The following is a 21938-nucleotide window of genomic DNA, read 5'->3' as shown; positions in this document are numbered from 1 at the left end:
CTTGCACACACTCACTGTTATAGTTGAAATATGTTTCACTTTTCATTGTAAACCACAAAATCCACCCCTTGCACACACACACTGTTATAGTTGAAATATGTTTCACTTTTCATTGTGACCCACAAAATCCACCCCTTGCACACTCACTGTTATAGTTGAAATATGTTTCACTTTTCATTGTGACCCACAAAATCCACCCCTTGCACACTCATACTGTTATAGTTGAAATACGTTTCACTTTTCATTGTAGAGGCACTGAAGTGTGGGGCTCGATTTAATCCCAAGTATCACCGGGGTGTATGGACCAAAAGTCTTGGCAAGTTCAACTGCTGTGATCAACGTGACCGCGGGGCTATAGGCTGTGAGGTCGCTACTCCAGAAATACCAGGTCACTTAATAATACCACTTTCTATAAAATAACGTCAATTCTCTAACACAGACCATGTCCACTACCAGTTTCATCTCCATCCCTCTGTCTGTCTTTATGTCTGTCTGTCCCACACATAGTTTTTCAGATGGGTTTTTTTAACAATGCCTTGAGATACTGAGCTGAAAATTTGTGCATAGCTTTATCATGTTCTGTTAATAATCAAGTTTGACTTTCGTGGTGATTGACCTATTTTTCACAGAGTTATGGCCCTTGAACATAGGAGATACAAAAATGTGTTGGGATTGTTAAGGGACATGTATTGCTTTAGGAGTACTCTCAGAATGCTTGTTTATTTAAAAGCTTTGGCAACTTCAGTTCTTGTGATCATTGTAACTAGTTTTGAAGTTGCTTCTTAAAAAATACCAGGTCACTGGACAGTTCTACTTTCTATAAACTAATAAAAATTCTCTTAACACAGACCTTGTTTTTTTATTAAAAAGTTTTATAAAGTTTAATTGTGATGGTGCTATAGGCTGCTCCAGAAATGTCAGGTCACTTAATACTACTATTTTCTATATTTAAGTAACATCAATTCTCGATTTTATTAACATCGATTTTATTAACAGTTTTGATAAAACTGTTTCATTGTTTTTTGTTATAAGAATAAAATATTTAATTTGTCTTCTATTATTGAAATAAATATCTAAGTTAGTTATTTCTTATAAATGGTGGTCTATACCTTAAATTATTTTTTATTGATTTTACAGATGAGTAGTGTAAACAGCTGTTGTCTTCAGTATTATTAATAGCTTCATAGCTTTCTGAAATGACTCCATAAAAAGAGAATCCCTTGTATATTTATCTGATGGTATGTGCTGACCTGTCTTTGTATCAGACACATAATGACTGCTGAGGGAACAGCTTTATTATCATTGAACAGACATTCATATCCTCGATGTCTGTATTGTTGAAACAAAGTACTTTTAGTTTTTATTATTATTATTTTATATTCTTAGATGAACCGAATGATGTTTCCTCCTACCACCGCACTCCTGTTAAGATCAACCACCTGCCTATACCAACACCAGATCCCCCATCCACACCTATGACGAATGGATCTAAAAAACCAGAGAAGAAGATATATATAGCAATCTATGACTATACTCCAGCAGAGGATGGCGACCTTGAACTAGTACAGGTATATAAAGTTTGTTTTGTTTAACGACACCACTAGAGCACATTAATTTATTAATCATCGCTATTGGATATCAAACATGGTAATTCAGACATAGTCTCAGAAAGGAAACCCTCTACATTGTTTCATTACCGTATTTAACCGGAAATAAGCCCAGGGGGCCAAGACAACTCATTGTGAGCTTAGCATGGGGTGGGCTTATTCACAGACAAGGGGCCAATTTTGTTGAGAAAAAAAAAAAAAAAAAAATAATAATTAAATGAACTAGGAAGAAAACAAAAATCGTTCAGTAGCACCTATTAATTAGTGTTCCATTTGTTATTAATAAATAATAATTGTTTATTAATTAAATTTGTTTTTTTTACTAGTATCTAATTATCAGAAACACACCTTCTATGTTACAATTACTTACCAGTTCTGTTTATTTACATCCAAAATTTAATGCTGAGAACACTTAAAACAACAGCAATTAACAAACTCAATAGTGTATACACACGTTTCTGACACAGGCAGCCAGCTTACACTACAAAGAATTATCAATCTAGGTCATTGTTCTTAGCCAATCAGAATAAGGTATTTGACTAATTAGCATTAACTGCGGACCCAGTGTGGTGGTAAAAATAGACATTGGTTTTGGTTCAGACTTGGGCTTGTGTACTTCAAAGAAATACTGCAGGCATGAAATTGGAAACAATGTTATACACTGTTACTGTTAGACTGCTAAATCTCACTGATGTTAAAATATTGTGTTACATTTGTGTTTAATTATCTGCAGGAGGTATGACCTTTTAAATGAGCTTTGAGCAAACTTGCAGTTTCATGTTATTTATAAGGTGACGAAGTTGGGGGTGGGCTTATTTACGAATGAGGGCCTAATTTCTTAAATGCTATCAAAACGGAGGGGGGCTTATTCAAAGACATGGGCTAATTTCCGGTCAAATACGGTAGTAGCAAGGGATCTTTTATAAGCACCATCCCATAGACAAGATAGCACATACCACTTCTTTGATATACCAGTTGTGGTGCACTGGCTGGAATGAGAAATAGCCTAATGGTCCCACCGAGAGGGATCAATCCTAGATGGACCGTGCTACGTTCCGCCCCATACAGGTATATAAACACATTTTGTCCATAACTCTTCACTGAGGGTCAGAAATTGGCTGAAATTCCTGCCAGACATTTGGGATGTACTAAACATTTGCATCAGGTGAGCACTTTAGCAGCAACAAACCCAGCAGATGATGTCTTCTGTCAGTGATCATTGGCAAAGCACTCGCCTCAGGTGTGGTGGGTCTAAAGGGCTATTTCTTGTTTCAGCCAGTGCTACAGGCCCTGTGCTTATAAACCTTAAAGTCCAGACTTCAACGTCATGGCAACGCCATTCAAATAGCATTACGTTAAAGTCTAGACTTTAAGTTTTATAAGCACGGGCCCAGAACTGGTGTAACAAAGGCCATGGTAGGGCCTCTGTACTATCCTGTCTGTGGTATGATGGATATAAGAGATCCCTCGCTGCTAATCAAAGAGTATAGCCTATAGAATGGTAGCAGCAGCAGGTTTCCTCTCTAATTATCTGTGTGGTCCTTAACCACATGTCTGATGCCATATAACCGTAATAAAAATGTGTTGAGTTGGTCACTAAATAAAACATTTCTTGAACAAAATGAAATGGAGTCCAATCTCCTATAATCCCAATAAACATGTTTTATATACTTTAAGCAGATTCTACCTTTAACTTTTTTTTTTAAATCAGGGAGAAGAATATGAAATCATAGATGACTCCAGGGAGCACTGGTGGATGGCCAAGGGCAAAAAAGGGTAAGTTATGTCAGACAGTTTACCTTTGAAAGTCTACAAAAGATGTGTATCATTTCATTTAATTTTAAGTTATTTATTTGCTTATATACAATTACGGTTCAAGCATGCTGTCCTGGGCACACACCTCAGCTATCTGGGCTGTCTGTCCAAGACAGTGGGTTAGTTGTTAATTGTTAGTGGTTAGTGAGATAGAAGGGTGCAGTGGCCTTACACTTACCCACTGAGTCGTTAAAACTCACTCTGGGTGGAAGCCGATACCGACCAGCCTTATGTCCGATGGCTTAACTATGATGCCACCGAGGCCGGTAGATGTGTATCACTAGTTTGTCTAAGTCTGGTTGGAGTCACCTATGTGCCAATACATTTGTGCACTTAATTCATGTTAATTTATTGTTTTAGGAAAGGGGCTCTGTGGTAGGTTGCTAGCCTGAGGCCGGTCACAGGCCTTGGTGGCGCAGTGCTGAAGCCATCGGACATAAGGCTGGTAGGTACAGGGTTCGCAACCTGGTACCGGCTCCCACCCAGGGCGAGTTTTAACGACTCAGTGGGTAGGTGTAAGGCCACTACACCCTCTTCACTAACCACTAATAATTAACCACTAACCCACTGTCCTGGACAGACAGCCCAGATAGCTGAGGTGTGTGCCCAGGACAGCATTCTTGAACCTTAATTGGATATTAGCACAAAAATAAGTTTAAATGAGAATGAGGCCTGTGTAATAGGATTAATCCCCTCAACAGATTCAGGCTTTTCCCCCATGTGTCCCATGCCATTGTATGAAAAGTGCATATATTGCTAGCCTAGCTATCTTGCAGCACCTGCCCTGGAATTGGTCACCGACGAAGTCAGAGACTAAGTCCGGGGTAGGCGTGCCTGAACCTTCAATGGATATGGGCACCTAAATAGAGTTCCCAGTTCCTAGTTCCTGTCCTGGACAGAGGAGTTGGCCAAGGCCGGCACCTGTACCCATGACTGGCGTGTGCTACAACAGCTTGCTCTGAATGTGCACATAAACCCTATCTGACCTGACCTTGCAGCAACTCTTTTTTTTTTCTTTCTTTTTTTACCAAGTGTTGACATAACTATATGTAAAACTCCAAATGACAGTGGTATAAATTGTGTGTGTTAAGATGTTAAACAAATATTTCTTCTTTTTTTTTCAGAAAAAAAGGATATATACCTGCAAATTATGTGAAGAAAAAGTTTGATTTAGAAATATATGAGTAAGTAACTTTTATATATATATATATACTCTTCAAAAAAAGAAACGCAAAAGGGTACAAATGGGTTATAACTCCGATTTTATGTTTCCTACCGGTTCATGCTTTGTGAATATAAGGTCATTGCATGTCCCAAACACATTCCCACGGTTACATTCGATAAAACGCAGCTACTGTACAATAAAGTTCCAAAATGTGAATATTCGCAAAAACGCAGCCACGTGCAAACCATGTCACCACTGCACGTGCGTTGTCTGCACGTGCAACATGAACACCGACAGTATAAAAGTGCAGGGTGTTCGCTTGCCTGGCCTCTGTATCTGGCCGACAGTTGACAATCCAGGACATGCCACGTCTCAGTGAACCGCAGAGAAACAATGCCATCGGCCGACTAGACGCAGGCGAATCCAGAACGGCCGTTGCCAGGGCATTCCATGTGTCCCCAAGCACCATCTCCAGACTGTGGGACCGTTACCAGCAACATGGATCAACACGTGACCTCCCTAGATCCGGTCGACCACGGGTCACTACCCCCAGGCAGGACCGCTACATCCGGGTACGCCACCTTCGGGAACGATTGACTACTGCCGCCTCCACAGCCGCAGCAATACCAGGTTTGCGCAGGATATCCGACCAGACCGTACGGAACCGCCTACGTGAGGTAGGAATTCGTGCCAGACGTCCAGTTCGAGGTGTCATCTTAACACCACAACACCGTCGACTCCGACTGCAGTGGTGCCAGATTCATCGACAATGGCCTTAACTGCGATGGAGACAGGTGTGGTTCAGTGACGAGTCCCGATTTCTGCTCCGACGTCATGATGGAAGATGTCGCGTGTATAGGCGTCATGGTGAACTTTATGCGGCAAACTGCGTGCAGGAAGTGGACAGATTCGGCGGGGGTAGTGTCATGGTGTGGGCAGCCATCTCACACACTGACAGAACTGACCTGGTCCACGTGCAGGGCAACCTGAATGCACAGGGCTACACTGACCAGATCCTCCGGCCACACATCGTTCCAGTTATGGCCAACGCCAACGCAGTGTTCCAACATGACAACGCCAGGCCTCACACAGCACGTCTCACAACGGCTTTCCTACAGAACAACAACATTAATGTCCTTCCTTGGCCATCGATATCACCGGATTTGAACCCAATTGAGCATCTATGGGACGAGTTGGACCGACGCCTCCGACAGCGACAACCACAGCCCCAGACCCTGCCCGAGCTGGCAGCAGCCTTGCAGGCCGAGTGGGCCACCATCCCCCGGGACGTCATCCGTACTCTGGTTGCTTCAATGGGCAGGCGGTGCCAGGCAGTTGTCAACACACGCGGAGGCCACACCCGGTATTGACTCCAGATGACCTTGACCTTGGTGGTGTGTCCTATCACTTACTCACAATGGACTAGAGTGAATTGTGAACAATCCTGCAACATTTGGTAATTATCGGACTCACCATTCAATAATTAAATCAATTCTCCAAATGTTACGACAATGTGGTTTTGCGTTTCTTATTTTGAAGAGTATATATATGTTACACTGGTTTTCAACACAAAGATGGATGCAGTGTGTAAAGGTTCTTTATTTGAAAGAATGGTGTTGTTTTAAACCCTATAAAAATAATAACAAGACTATTAAAATACATAAATAACATCATACACAAAAGCATAAAAACTACACAACTCTCTGCAGTATATTTAAAGAAAATATATTATTTATCCAAATATACATACCAAGTAATTTAATTAATGCTACTCATTAATGCTATAAATACACTATATATTATCTAATATTTATTAATAAATAATCTAAAGTCCACATCTCTTTTCATAAAGTTCAGCACAATTTAAGGTTAAGCTATACAATATAAATATTTACAATATGATATAATTAAAACTAAGCTTCTATTTACAAGTACATAAACTGCACGTGCATTAAGAATACTGCACAGGCCTTAAACAAGAATGTACCCTGAGCAATAATCAAGTCTACCTTTCGCTGTGGGCGATAGGGCGACAGAACATAGGTCGTCAATAGGAAATGTAGATATCAGCAGCTATAAAACAAATAAAACACTTATAAATCACCGTCCATATCTGATATACTAAAATATAGAAAACACAGTACTCTTCTATTTGTTAAGTACAAGCTAAGCTAGTATAATAATCTATATCAAATAAACGCAATTACGCCATTACACGCCTTATTATAAACTAATTATTACATTTATTCCCCTATATAAAATCTTAATCCAAATTAATATAACTACTTCATAGATTAAACACTAGTATTAATGTATATGTATAATTCTAAAATATGTAATCTAAATAAATTATATTTAATTGCTTTAGTGTATAAAATTATAATTGCAAATTAATTACATTTAATTTTATGCAAGTGCAAATCAGAAAAGATAAAGAAAACTAACCTCAAAGATTTCAAGATGGCGTCTATTTCAGAGAATGAAAAGCATGTCCTTTCTGGTCAGGTGAATTTCAAAAAGTCATTAGTCACCTGTTGGCTTAAACATATCAGTCAGTAGGTGAGTACTGGTCAGTGTCAAAGGTCAGTATTCTAAACATGAAACAAGCTACACTAACTGCCCTAAAGTATTGACCCTTAATTAAAACCCAGTGTATGTGTGTATTTTGTACAGTGCAGTGCAATAGCTTAAAATCATAAAACATTCACCTGGTTAATATCTTACATTTTCAGTGCAATCAAAGTATGTGATATTTTTCAGATCACATACTTTGAGAATTTGATAACTTTGCAAATTAGATGTTTTATTGACATTTAAGCAAACGTACTTGGGTGACACTCCATGATTGATGTATGCATTCATAGTCATCAAATAAAAACATTCATTGGCAATTTGACACTGAAAGCTGTCCAGTGTTCAGAAAAGAAAAAACGTTAGGCATAACTTTATTTTGATGTAAGGACATCCAAAATGACGTCATTCGAGTTTGACGTCATTTCCATTGAAAAATACACCGCGCCACATATTCTTACGTCATTTGAATATCTAGTAATGGCTTGAGCTTATATGATAAAGAGATTATTACCCTCGTGTATTTCGGTATCGTCAATATCATATATTAGGAATAAAAATAATGTATTATGCTCGCATACTACAATTTTTATTCCTAATATATGATATTGACGATACCGAAAAACACTGGTAATAACCTCTCTCTCTCTCTCTCTATATATATATATATATATATTGATTTTAGTTGGTATTCAGTAATTAATACCACTACTTGCTGTCATCCAATGTTTATCTGTCTGATTCAGCAGCCAACTGGCATATCATAAAAACAATGATCTTATTTCACCTGCTGTTCAATTTGTACTTAATATTAAAGTAAAAGTTTAATAGGATCATTTCCCAGGGATATATCCAGAATTCTTAATTTTAATGCTACCACAAACTGTTCTCATCCTTCTGTGATGGAAAGCTCACAATTTTCTGGATATCTGGTCCTTGTTCATTTTCCACCCTGATTTCCATAGAAAATAATAAGATGACCTTATGTTATGATATAGATACATGTATTTGTAAAGTTGTAAACTTTTATGAGAGGGGTGGGACGTAGCCCAGTGGTAAAGCGTTCACTTAATGTGTGATCAGTCTAGGATCGATTCCCATCGGTGGGCCCATTGGGCTATTTCTTGTTCCAGCCAGTGCACCATGACTGATATATCAAAGGCTGTGGTATGTGCTGTCCTGTCTGTGGGATGGTGTATATAAAAGATCCCTTGCTGCTAATCGAAAAGAGTAGCCCATGAAGTGGCGACAGCGGGTTTCCTCTCAATATCTGTGTGGTCTTTTAAGATATGTCTGATGCCATATTACCGTAAATAAAATGTTTGTCATGTTTCCAGCTGGTATTACAAGGATTTGTCTCGTCAGAGGAGTGAAGCTATTCTCAAGGAAGATGCCCACGAAGGTTGTTTTCTGGTCAGAGATTCGACAAGCACACCAGGGATGTACACCTTGTCAGTCTTCACAAATGAAGGGTTCGTATTACTGTAGTATACCTCTAGTTCAGTACCGTATTTGACCGGAAATAAGCCCATGTCTTTGAATAAGCCCCCCTCCATTTTGATAGCATTTAAGAAATTAGGCCCTCTTCGTAAATAAGCCCACCCCCAACTTCGCCACCTTATAAATAACATGAAATTGCAAGTTTGCTCAAAGTTCATTTAAAAGGTCATACCTCCTGCAGATAATTAAACACAAATGTAACACAATATTTTACCACCAGTGAGATTTAGCAGTCTAACAATAACAGTGTGTAACATTGTTTTCAATTTCATGCCTGCAGTATTTCTCTGAAGTATCCAAGCCCAAGTATGAACTAAAAACCAATGTCTATTTTTACCACCACACTGGGTCCGCAGTTAATGCTAATTAAGCAAATACCTTATTCTGATTGGCTAAGAAAAATGACCTTAGATTGATAATTCTTTGTAGTGTAAGCTGGTTGCCTGTGTCAGAAACGTGTGTATACGTTATTGAGTTTGTTGTTAATTGCTGTTGTTTTAAGTCTTCTCAGCATTAAATTTTGGATGTAAATAAACAGCACTGGTAAGTAATTGTAACATAGAAGGTGTGTTTCTGATAATTAGATACTAGTAAAAAAACCCACAATTTAATTAATAAACAATTATTATTTATTAATAACAAATGGAACACTAGTTAATAGATGAGCTACAGAACGTTTTTTGTTTTCTTCCTAGTTCATTTAAGTATTGTTATTTATTTTAATTATTATTATTAAAAAAATTTTCAACAAAACTGGCCCCTTGTCTGGGAATAAGCCCACCCCATGCTAAGCTCACAATGAGTTGTCTTGGCCCCCTGGGCTTATTTCCGGTCAAATACGGTATCTACCCTTGCAAGCACACCAGGGATGTACACCTTGTCAGTCTTCATAAATGAAGGGTTCATATTACTGTAGTATACCTCTAGTTCAGTATCAACCCTTGCAAGCACACCAGGGATGTACACCTTGTCAGTCTTCATAAATGAAGGGTTCATATTACTGTAGTATACCTCTAGTTCAGTATCGACCCTTGCAAGCGCACCAGTGAGGTACACTTTGTGTTCACAAACGAAGGGTTCGTATTACTGTAGTATACCTCTAGCTCAGTATCGACCCTTGCAAGCACGCCAGGGATGTACATTATAGGTCTTCACAAACAAAGGGTTCGTATTACTGTATATACCTCTAGTTCAGTATCTACCCTTGCAAGCACACCAGGGATGTACACCTTGTCAGTCTTCACAAACGAAGGGTTCGTTTTACTGTAGTATACCTCTAGTTCAGTATCTACCCTTGCAAGCACACCAGGGATGTACACCTTGTCAGTCTTCACAAATGAAGGGTTCGTATTACTGTAGTATACCTCTAGTTCAGTATCAACCCTTGCAAGCACACCAGGGATGTACACCTTGTCAGTCTTCACAAATGAAGGGTTTGTATTACTGTAGTATACCTCTAGTTCAGTATCAACCCTTGCAAGCACACCAGGGATGTACACCTTATCAGTCTTCACAAAAGAAGGGTTCGTATTACTGTAGTATACCTCTAGTTCAGTATCGACCATAGCAAGCAGGCCAGGGATGTACATTGTAGGTCTTCACAAACGTAAGGTTGGTGTTAGTGTATTTACTGAACCTCTAGTTCATTGTCAACCCTTGAAATTGACCACAACATTTGGAGATTGCTGCAGTTTTTAATTCTCCATGGCAATTTTTACATGTGGACTACAGTGAAACCTCACAAAACCGGACACTCTGTCAACCAGAATTCCCTCAAAAGCGGGTGTTTTTCATGATCCCTTTTTAACAATCAATACAGAACCTAACCTCTTTAAACCAGATACCTCTTAAAACCAGACATTTTACTTGCTTCTCAGGGTGTCCGATTTAGAGGGGTTTCACTGTATATTAAAAAAAAAAAATTCACGTCATGTTTTTTTCTGTAGACATTTTAATAATTGCAGGGGTTGTGTTATTATATGTCTAATGCTAAGAAAAACAATAATCTAACCTGCATAAGCAAGTGCCTGACTTAAAAAGGTTACTGTAGTGTTCATTATCCAATATATTATCTGTGTTAAGCATTCATTGATATTGACCGGCCTCGGTGGCATCGTGGTAGGCCATCGGTCTACAGGCTGGTAGGTACTGGGTTCGGATCCCAGTCGAGGCATAGGATTATTAATCCAGATACCGACTCCAAACCCTGAGTGAGTGCTCCGCAAGGCTCAATGGGTAGGTGTAAACCACTTGCACCGACCATTGATCCATAACTGGTTCAACAAAGGCCATGGTTTGTGCTATCCTGCCTGTGGGAAGCGCAAATAAAAGATCCCTTGCTGCTAATCGGAAGAGTAGCCCATATAGTGGCGACAACGGGTTTCCTCTCAAAATCTGTGTGGTCCTTAACCATATGTCTGACGCCATATAACCGTAAATAAAATGTGTTGAGTGCGTCGTTAAATAAAACATTCCTTTCTTTTTTCTTTCTTTGAGAGAAAGGCTTGTTGTTTTCTCAAGTCATCTAATATACAAACTGAGGTGTATTAAGCTGCCAACCAATATCAAGAGAAAGCCTTATTGTCCTCTATAGTCGCCTACTATACAAACTGACATACATACTAAATGACCAGCTATCTTAAGAGGCCGCTTCACTATTCTGCCACACCTGTATTTAGGTCACATACATTCTAGAGCAGTCAGTTGGTTAAGTGCTTGCCTGAGGTGCTTGCGTCACAGGATTGAACCACCTTGGTGGATCCATTCAACTGATTGTTTTTTTTCTTGTTCCAACCAGTGCACCACAACTGGTCAAAGGCCGTGGTATGTGCTTTTCTGTCTCTGGGAAAGTGCATATAAAAAATCCCTTGCTGCATAGGGAAAATTTGGTGGATTTCCTCTGATGACTGTGTCAGAATTACCAAATGTTTGACATCCAATAGCCGATTATTAATTAATGGTTATTAAAGAAAACAAACTTTTTTTCTCTTTTTTCTAGGGTTGCACTGAATAAAATTGCTCTCTCTTTTTTGTCATGCTTGAACTTTATTGAATGCTGTGTTGTCTTTCATAAAATATATCTTTATTTTTTTAGACTGGTTCGCCATTACCATATACGCAAGAACAGTCAAGGACAGTTTTATATTTCTGATTCTCACAGCTTTTCCAGTATTCCAGAAGTTATTTACTATCACCGACACAACTCGGGAGGTTGGTACACATTCACACACTTGGGTGTTTTATATTTCTGATTCTCACAGCTATTCCAGTATTCCAGAAGTTATTTACTATCACATACACAACTTGGGAGGTTGGTACACATTCACACACTTTGGTCTTAGAAGTATTTTTCTAAATATTTTCTGGATTATTAATGCAGACCTGTAAGGCACGACAGAAAAAAAAATATAATATATATAGTTTGTGACATAGTCTGTATAGTGAATTTGCTTTTGTTTTATTGTGGCTTTGTTATTTATTTTAGTAATATTAATTCAGAAGATTGTACAAAATGTGCTTTGTAGACTTAATACAGACACATTTCCTATAACTATTTAGTAGATTTGAGTAAAAGTTGGGTTTTTTAAGTTTCACTGATACATACCTAAATACACTCATTTATTTCAAGCAAAATAAATGACATGAATGAATAGATTTGGGAATGAGAATGTTTTGTAGTGAGTGTATTGATAAACAAGTTGAATAAACTGATGTAAGAATAACTGAATGGTTGATGTATAGTTTTATCGATAATATTGTCTATTAATCACCTCTACTTTTCCAAGGATTGATAACCAGACTGAGGGAACCACCACATCGCAATGGCAAGCCTTCAACTGCTGGTTTCGGACACAGTAAGTATTTACATTTCTTATTTAACCTGTACACTACTGGATTCATTTTTAACAAACATCACATTGAGGTAGTTCAAGTTTATAACTTATGCTGACATATTTTCACTTTAAAAGTTTATAAATACATAAAATAATGTTCATATATGAAATTTAAGTGCTTATTGTCATCAGTTTTTCAACAACACAAAATTATATTTTAGAGCACTTAATTAATGTTTAAAATTATGAGAAAAAAAAAGAGATAAAGTTTACAGCCATTGTTCTCGATCACTCATTGTGTTTTAATGACCACAATTTGTTTTAGAAAAAACCCTAGTTCTTATCTGCATGTTTGTTATTGGTAAAACAGTTAAATTAATTATGATATTAACAGTCATAATGAATTATCAATTCCTTCAAATGACCAAGATGTTCTCCCATTGTTTTCAAGCAAAAATACTCACCGGAAACCACAAAATATTAAACATATCTAAAATATCAGATTACCCCGTTCCAAGAAACAATCTCAGTACTATGATGATTTTAAGTGCGTAAGGTAGTTATGCACTTACAGTGATCTTAGCGTTAAGATCGCTTCATAAAACGGTACGACTATATTAATATGCTAAACAAATAACACAGTGGGGTGGAACCTGTATCTTGTTACAGGGGACCAGAAATGGAAAATATTTAACTAGCCCGCTGGACCAGAACCAACTAAATTTTACTAGCCTGCCAGGATTTCTACTAGTCTGTCGGTCTATAGAACAATATATTATTAACAATATTATTATAAACAGTATTTTCACTTCAAATGAAATATACAGATATTTTGACAAAACATTATTAATAACACTTAGTAAGTGATCAACATCACAAGTCAAATAAAATAAAAAATACAGATAGACCGTCGGGCTGGCAGTTGCATTATTTAAATCGTCTGTAGGAATTTTTACTCGCATGTGGCGAGCAGGTGAGTATTTTCAGCATCCCTGTGTTATATTAATATTAACATTATTCCTGTACAGTCTTCAACTCTTTGTCAGATTTTCATTCAGTTATGAATTTTTCAGATAACTATTGACACCATTACAAACAAATCTGCAGAGTGTCAAGACAGCTTAAACTTGATCGATCATTGTTGTTTTATTTTACAGGTAAATGGGAGATTGCTGCTCACGAGTTAGAAGTTATGGAAGTTTTGGGGTCTGGCTGTTTTGGGGTATGTTCATTGATAAATTAAGTTGAAAAACTAATAATATACTGTCTGTTCCTTTTAAGTAGAACAGTTAATTAATCTCATCAGAATGGTTATTGTTTCCTGACTAAAAAGTTATAAATGATGATTTTAAATATTGTTATAGTTTATTAAGAATAACTATAAATTGGTATTAAGCATGTTATTAGTATTGTAAAAACAAACATGGATAATTATCTTTTTATTATGTTATTGTTAGTTAATGAGATCAGGAACCAGCAATTTAGATTCAGTATATATTTACTTACTGTATATTGCCGTGTATTAGCCGACTCCTTAGATAAGCCAACCTCTTAGTTTGACCCAAAATATCAAGTACAAAATCATCGGCCTTGTGTATTAGCCGAAGTCATCTTTTGTCCAGTTGTATCGATTTCAATAATACTGTCAACAAATAGACTTGTGCTTTTCTTGTTCATTATATTTGTTTTCCCTTTAATTATTACAAAAACGGTAATCGCGATCGCATTCAATGCGGCAATGCTAACATCTACCATGCCGTGAAAAATAATTTAGAACTGATAAAGGATAACAGAAAATAAATAATTCAAGCTGTAACAACATATCACTGCACAAGTAATTAATTTATTCACTGGACAGTAAAAAGTAAAATCACTGAGGCATGTTTAATCCCCCACCACACACACACAGAAACAAAAGATCATGCGGTCCATGACTGCAGCTGTTCACTGTATGTGGTATGGTCATGTGACAATTGTGGAAGTAATTATCGTCCCGAAATTCATGTTATGTTTTTTCAGTCGGTAATGTTAATAATGAGCTTACTTTATTTATGGCATTACTTTACAGTTTAATGCACCCTCCCAACAAAACAATAATATCAGAAATATAATACTTGTTTGAAGAAAAAACACTGTTTTGTATCTTAAATTTGCTATATGAAAGACTGATCCCAGCACAGGTCAAACAAAGATGGCGGACAGTTGGAAAGCATTTTTACCATTGAAATGACAATTAAACAAGTAATTTTTTATTATTATTCATCAAACTTATAATGCATTCAAGAACAAAAAACTGCATAATATTGCATGATGGGATGTTTTATTTATACTGTGCACAAATTATTGTTACTTAATCTGTGAAAGGCTACGGGTCTGATAAAAATTTATAAGTCGCGGTCGGGCGTATTTTCGATCGGAATTTTATTCTCCAATTTGTTGCCTCCGTGTATAAGCTGACTCTTGTTTTGGAAAGTGTTTATAGACTTCAAAAGTCGGCTAATTCACGGCAATATACAGTACTTTGAGCAGTATGTCCAACATTATAGCAGTTTCTAATCTACTCAGATATGTTTGTTCTGATATAAATGTTTTGTTTCTGCCAGAGTGTTCACAAAGGTATTTGGCGTGGGATGCCGGTTGCAGTAAAGAGTATGAAGGAGAACGCAATGTCAATAGAAAGTTTCATTGAAGAGGCTAGAACCATGACGTATGTACATTTTTTAACTAATGAAGCAAGCACTTTTAAATTTTTAAAGGTTTTTTTAATTAATGAAGTAAACTTCATTTTCCTTTTTTTTTTTTTTATCTCAATGCCCCTTTTCTTTTCTCTACTTTGGATTCCATCTCATTTTATTCCTGATTAGGCAACTCTTGTCTTTCAACTTTTTTTCACTGTCCACCTCCACATCCCAGTCCTTGTCTTTCCGACCATAACAGGTTCTTGTCTCTTGTGGCTATCTGTGCCACACACTTGCCATTTCCCATCAGTTTTAGCTGTGGGCTTCGTCTGACTACAACAGTAGTGACTTCTGGCATTGTTAACAGGCACTTGTAACCACCTACTATACTCCCCTAGTTGGTTAGTGCCATGGGTCAGATCAGTAGCATTTTGTTTTAACTAATTAACTCCAATAATAAAAAAAACTAATTACTATCTGCATTAATTAAAATTAATAAAAATAATAGCATTTTGTTTTAATTAATGCAGTTAGTAATTTAGGTTTTTTATTGGAGTTAATAACTTGTTTCACAGTTATTGCAGTTAATGAGTTATATTTAACTTTCAGACAACTGCACCATCCTAACTTGGTACAGCTGTATGGAGTGGTTAACAAGAAAGATTGCTTTTACATTGTGGCAGAACTGATGAAATGTGGTAAGTATTACACCTGTCCATTACTTGTCTCTTGTTATTGGTCTGAAAAACAAAACAATATTTAAAACGATTATCTTTGAATAAACTTTTGATCACAAGGGCCCATGCTAATGAAACTGTAGAGTCAGGACTCCAGTCTTGAATGACATCACATGCATGCAGTTTGTTGGACACTGCCATGATGTTCAGGTTTCAGACACTATTAAAGGTTAACTTCATAACAAAATTATGAACTATGATCTGTAAACTGTGTAATTCTATTTTACTTTGTGTTCCCAATAACAAGTGAAATGTATTATTCCCACATGTTGCTAACTTAGATGATTTTCAGTGTCATGGGCAACTATTAATTGCACACCCTGCAGGACTGGTATATCACAGTCTTTGGTATGTGCTATCCTGTCTGTAAATGCTTTTTATATAAATTAAAAAAGTGTAACATATGTGTTATGAGCAAAACAAGGCCAAATTTTGTTCTGTCAGTATTGCCATTAATATGTTTTTCCCCCATAGGTGCCTTAAACACTTACCTTCAACGACACAAGTCAAGGTTGCTGTCCAGAACCTCCCAACTGCTAGATTACTGCTTGCAGATATGTAGCGGGATGTACTATTTAGAAAAGCACAAATTTATACACCGTGACCTGGCAGCTCGAAACTGCCTAGTTGGTGAAAAAAGTGTAGTCAAAGTAGCCGACTTCGGATTAGCCAGGTAAAAAATAGATTTCCTTAAAGTTTGTAATACTGATCCTGATTTTCTCTTAATAATAGTTTTTATACACAGAACATACATCCATAGTATAAAACAATAAAATGAAGGAAAACTAGAATAGTTTCTTTTTAAATGTAAAACATATCCTGTCCTCAAATGGATTCTACTAAAATTCCCAACATCTATATATATTCATGTTAATGGTAAAACTCCCAGTCTTTTGACCATTAACATTCTTTGTTATGTTTTCCTCTATGCTACTAGGATCAACACCACTGTCCCTTAGTTATTATAAAACTCTGCATAGTACACAAATTTGATTAGCTAATCAAATCCGTATTTTAAACAAAAAACCAGCATTAACATGTTGGAAATTATTCCACAAGAACAAATTTTCACATACACCACCTCTTTCTGAATATTTTCTAAACAAAATACATGTTCCTCTAAAAATGATGTCGTATATATGCCAATAAAAGTCAATTTGTGGCAGTAAAACCAGCATTAAAGTCTGCAAATAGTTGATATAACAAGGATGAAAAGAAAAGGAAAAGAATAGGAATAGGCTCTTTTAGAAATAAATGTTACGGCGTTAGAAGGAGCGTTGGGCTGGGAAAACACATTGGTATTAACTGTAGTCAAGAGAAATTTTCAAGCTGTAAAAAAAACATTGAAACATATGATAGATTATTGTGTTCTTAAAAAATGCCTTTCTTCTACCCATACATTTGTTTTGTCACTATTCAGGGCCGTAGCTAGCGAAAACAATTATAGAAACTTAAAGAATATTCTCTTCTTAACCGTTTAAGGAGTTTTAGACTATTAACTACTTGGCTGCCCCCCAAACAAAAAATCCTAGCTACGGCCCTGCTATTCTAAATTTACACAAATTAAAGAAATAAATATGTTTACACTATTAACCTCATTCTTCCAGATATGTGATAGATGATGAATACACTAGTTCAGCTGGGACCAAATTTCCTGTTAAGTGGGCACCACCAGAAGTACTGAGCTACACTCGATTCAGCAGTAAATCCGATGTCTGGGCTTTCGGTGAGCACAGTTAGTGTGTATTAAATGAGTGAATAAATGTTTAATGACATCCAGGCAGGGAAAAAACATTGGCTGTTGGGTGTTAAAGTAAGGTAAGGGGGCGGGACGTAGCCCAGTGGTAAAACGCTCGCTCTGAGATCGATCCCCATTGGTGAGCCCATTGGGCTATTTCTCATTCCAGGCAGTGCTCCACAACTGGTGTAACAAAGGCTGTGGTATGTATTATCCTGTCTGTCTGGGATGGTGCATATAAAAGATCCCTTGCTGCTAATTGAAAAGAGTAGCCCATGAAGCGTGTTTCCTCTCTCTAACCTTAACCATCAATATGTCTGACGCCATATAACCGTAAATAAAACATTTCCTTCAAACTAAGGTAAATGAGTTAGAGTGTATTGATAGACATCCTAACGAAAAATGTTTCTGCAACAGAAAGCCACGTATGTAAAGACACATTAAATATTAGGTAAGCCAAGTTGTTTTGTCTTTTTATTTTTGTTTGAACTAACAGCATATAGTTGTTTCGGGTCATGGCTGTGCTATGGCCAACTCCTTTGCCAGTGATATAAAAGATCCCTCATCAGTAAAATTAGTCCTTTTTGGTGGGTGGGTGGGGGAGGGGGGGTCCTGTCTGACTCATTAACTAGACAAATCGCTCAAACATCCAGTTCATGTTTCGATATTAGTTGCAACTAATAAGCTAAAAAATATAAATTTTCAGTTGGGTTATAAACAACTTTTTAATCCGTCAAGTTGAATGAATGAATAAATGAATATTTAACAACAATTGGAGACAATGAAGAAAGGTAGCTGTTTGGTATCAAAGGTAAAATTAATCGATGACTAAAACAAAACTATATAAAAATAAACATTGTACAATTTAACTTCTAAAAGTACTATAGAACTGCAATAAACAAACATCACAGATTTTTATGTGCCCATCTATGATGGGTCGTATTATGGTATGGCATTGTCCGTTCATCTGTATGTCAGCCTGCTAACTTTTTCTTGTCCGGACCATATCTTGCATACATATGCATACAAGACCATTTACCATTTAACATCTTATGGTTTTCCATCAAACTCCTGACGGGTGTATCATGTACCTCACTGGTACTGGTAACATTTAGAGTAAAAACTAGTCTCGGAATGTCAGTGACTTTTGTTCACACTTCAGAACATTTGAGGTATTGTAGAGACCACTGATTCCTTTTATGAAATTGTTTTATGTTTTTCCGACAGGCGTACTTATGTGGGTGATTTTTAGTGCAGGAGAAATTTATAAAATTGTTGTTTTCCGATAGGTATACTTATGTGGGAGATTTTCAGTGGAGGAGATATGCCATACAGTGGGATGCGGAACATTGAAGTGGTGGACTTTGTGATAAACAACCGAAGACGTCTACCGAAGCCAGAGTACTGTCCAGAAAAAGTTTACCAAATACTGACACTTTGCTGGCAAATGGTTTGTTTAATTTTAATTTATTTTTTAAAACTTCTTTTGACTGTTTACAGTAATTTCTGAATGCAGGGAAGAGGTCAGTTTAAATATTCATGAAAAGAGATTTTAATAGTTGAAAATTAATTCCTTAAAGGGACATACCCTAGTTTTTAAACACTAAGGCATATTTTTTACTATTAGAGCCATTTTTGATAACAGAAATCAGACATTATTTAGATCTTATTGTTTAGATTATTCATTTCCATACATTCGAAGTGTTTTTGGTCATCCTGGTGTTTGTAATATCACAAAATGCATTTCTCGTATTTTTAAAAATACATGTGCGTCTGAGAAGTAACAGTTATGGAGTCAAGTTTTAGTCCGTTTTCAGAGGGTATTTCACCATTTCAAAGTCACAGACTCCAAATGTCTTTCAGGTTTGTAGATTAACTAAACTTAGTGTTAATTTTCACAGGTTGAAGCTAGGGTATGTCCCTTTAAAACAAAACATAATAAATAAATAAAAAAGTAATTGGAGTAAGCAGTCGCAGGCAATAGTTTAATACTTGGCTCCTTACAAATTAAATGATCAGATTTCAATACATTTCATATTCATGTTGAGTGAGGTTATATCGTTTTGTTCTGAAGTCAACCTTTGTATTTACAGAATATTGTTTGGCAAATAATGTACTGGTAAAAATACTGTCTATGAATAACATCAGTTGAGCAAACACTATTTACTTCTTTTCTTCTTTCCACCTCAGTGTGAGCACTGTCAGTGTACATTTTGGTAGGAAGGAAATGTTTTATTTAACGACGCACTCAACACATTTTATTTATGGTTATATGGCATCATACATATGGTCAAGGATCACACGGATATTGAGAGAGAAAACCCGCTGTCGCCACTTCATGGGCTACTCTTTTCGATTAGCAACAAGGGATCTTTTATATGCACCATCCCACAGACAGGATAGTACATACCATGGCCTTTGTTACACCAATTGTGGAGCACTGACTGGAACGAGAACTGTGCATCAAGCAAACACTTTACCACTGGGCTACGTCCTGTCCCCCCCATTTTGGTAAAAGTGTAATCTGAAGGAAACCAGAAAAGATGACTTTGGACGAAGAAATGTAATGGAATCATTTCGATTCCATCATGAACTTTTGTTGAAATTTCTTCGTGATATTTGTACTTTTTGTACAGTTCATTACACTGTGTTGTTATTTACCTCTTGAATTTTTATATTGACTTAAGTTTTACATTCACCCTAGTTTGACACCCAATAGCCGATGCATTTTTTTCGTGCTGTAGTGTTGTTAAACATCCATTCATTCATTCATTCATTCTTTTCTTCTTTAGGATCCTGAAAAGAGGCCATCATTTAAAGAACTTGTTGATATAGTATCAGGGTTGACAGATGGTGGAAATTACCCTACAATATTCTAACACGTCTGTGTAGTGTGGACATTAAGACAACAAACAAGCGAAGATTATCAGTTATCTATGATGGCAAGAAATATGAAACTGTGAAATATAGAGTCTACATCATAGCAAATCTGAGCATATTCCAGAAGCACTACACTCAGAATAATCAAGAACGGATTAGAAGTTATCTAAATCTGTAGCAAAGAAAGTTTGAAGTTTGTTTTGTTTAATGACACCATGAGAGCACATTGGTGTAGCAAACAAAGACATGATTTCAATTTTCATTTTTGATACCATTTTTACATTTTGTAATATGATATACTGCACCAAAATAGAAACTTTATATTCTTAAAATATAATAGTATAAATTGTAAGTGATATAAACTTTTTATATTTTCAATGCTGTAAAGACGTATTTAAATTTAAACATACAGTCAAACTTCGATAACTCCACCTTCAATCACTCGAAAACTTTGATCTCTTGATCTGAAGCGACGGTCCCAGTTGAATTGCTGTACAAACTAGTAATAACGGCCTTCAAAAACTCAAACTTTGAAAACTCGTTAAACTCGATCTCTCGACCTAATTCTTTGGTCTCACCATAAATAGTTAATAGAGTATGCACCTCCAAAACTCGACGTGTGTGGATTGATCAAACTCATTGCCAATATTATTTTAAAGACGAATGTATTGTCAATCATGTCAATTAAGCGAAGCGTGCCTATCTCGGGTGGTCTTGGCCTTCGAGGATTCAGGTGATAATTACAGAATAATAGATCGCCGACTAAGCAGAACGAAATGATCCTGGGTTTGATTGTCGGTGTTTGCACGTGGTGGAGAGCGTCGCTACGTAATATATAATTACAGACACAGTCTGGTTAACTTCAGAGAGCACTTGTAATAATTGTTAGCACTATTTGTTTTTGCTCTCAAAGGCGTGAATCATGTCAAACTTTAGCTTTTCTATTTATGTATCAGTTAATGTTTATCAATTACCAGTAAATTGATACACAGAACGAGAAATCTGGGGAAGGACCCAGTATCGTGGGGATAGCCAGATCCGTTTTAAAACATTGTGCTTTCTTGTCATCCAAGCAATCTCACGTAAAGCACAGAAATGGGGGGGGGGGTGGCCAGATTGGAGAAAAAAAAGTAGAGGTGCGAAGCGTAAATAATTTTGTGTAAAACAAATGTATTTAGTGTTATTCGGCATTCAGTGTTTTATTTGTTAGTTACGTTCTGCCATGTTTTGACATCTGTAAAATATGTCAACGTTAATTATATCATTTACTTTCTGTTATTTATATATGTATGTAAATGCCTTCTTTTTTCGTTTTTTTTTTCTGTCAATAAATATATGTAGCCTATATGCCCAAGCATATAATTCAAATTCTTTTACAATATATGCAAAATGAATATACCACAGCGTCGATGAT

The 21938-nt window shown here is 36.6% G+C and overlaps 1 protein-coding gene across 1 annotated transcript in view; it reads left to right on the top strand.

Moving 5' to 3' along the window:
- Window positions 1–21938, top strand: part of LOC121376102 (tyrosine-protein kinase TXK-like) — a 51536-nt gene extending 29598 nt beyond the window's left edge. The window contains exons 5-18 of the mRNA XM_041503896.1: window positions 251–388; window positions 1387–1568; window positions 3319–3383; window positions 4547–4606; window positions 8496–8630; window positions 11753–11868; window positions 12444–12512; window positions 13649–13713; window positions 15095–15198; window positions 15779–15867; window positions 16381–16579; window positions 17514–17632; window positions 18934–19094; window positions 20437–21938. Of these exons, the coding sequence (XP_041359830.1) occupies window positions 251–388; window positions 1387–1568; window positions 3319–3383; window positions 4547–4606; window positions 8496–8630; window positions 11753–11868; window positions 12444–12512; window positions 13649–13713; window positions 15095–15198; window positions 15779–15867; window positions 16381–16579; window positions 17514–17632; window positions 18934–19094; window positions 20437–20523 (1589 nt within the window). The 3' untranslated portion in view covers window positions 20524–21938. The remainder of the gene's footprint in view (window positions 1–250; window positions 389–1386; window positions 1569–3318; window positions 3384–4546; window positions 4607–8495; window positions 8631–11752; window positions 11869–12443; window positions 12513–13648; window positions 13714–15094; window positions 15199–15778; window positions 15868–16380; window positions 16580–17513; window positions 17633–18933; window positions 19095–20436) is intronic.

This window comes from Gigantopelta aegis, chromosome 6 (assembly GCF_016097555.1).
Source record: "Gigantopelta aegis isolate Gae_Host chromosome 6, Gae_host_genome, whole genome shotgun sequence".
NCBI lineage: Eukaryota > Metazoa > Mollusca > Gastropoda > Neomphalida > Peltospiridae > Gigantopelta > Gigantopelta aegis.
Note: the sequence above shows the minus strand (reverse complement) of the source record. Positions and strands in the feature narration are given on the sequence as shown.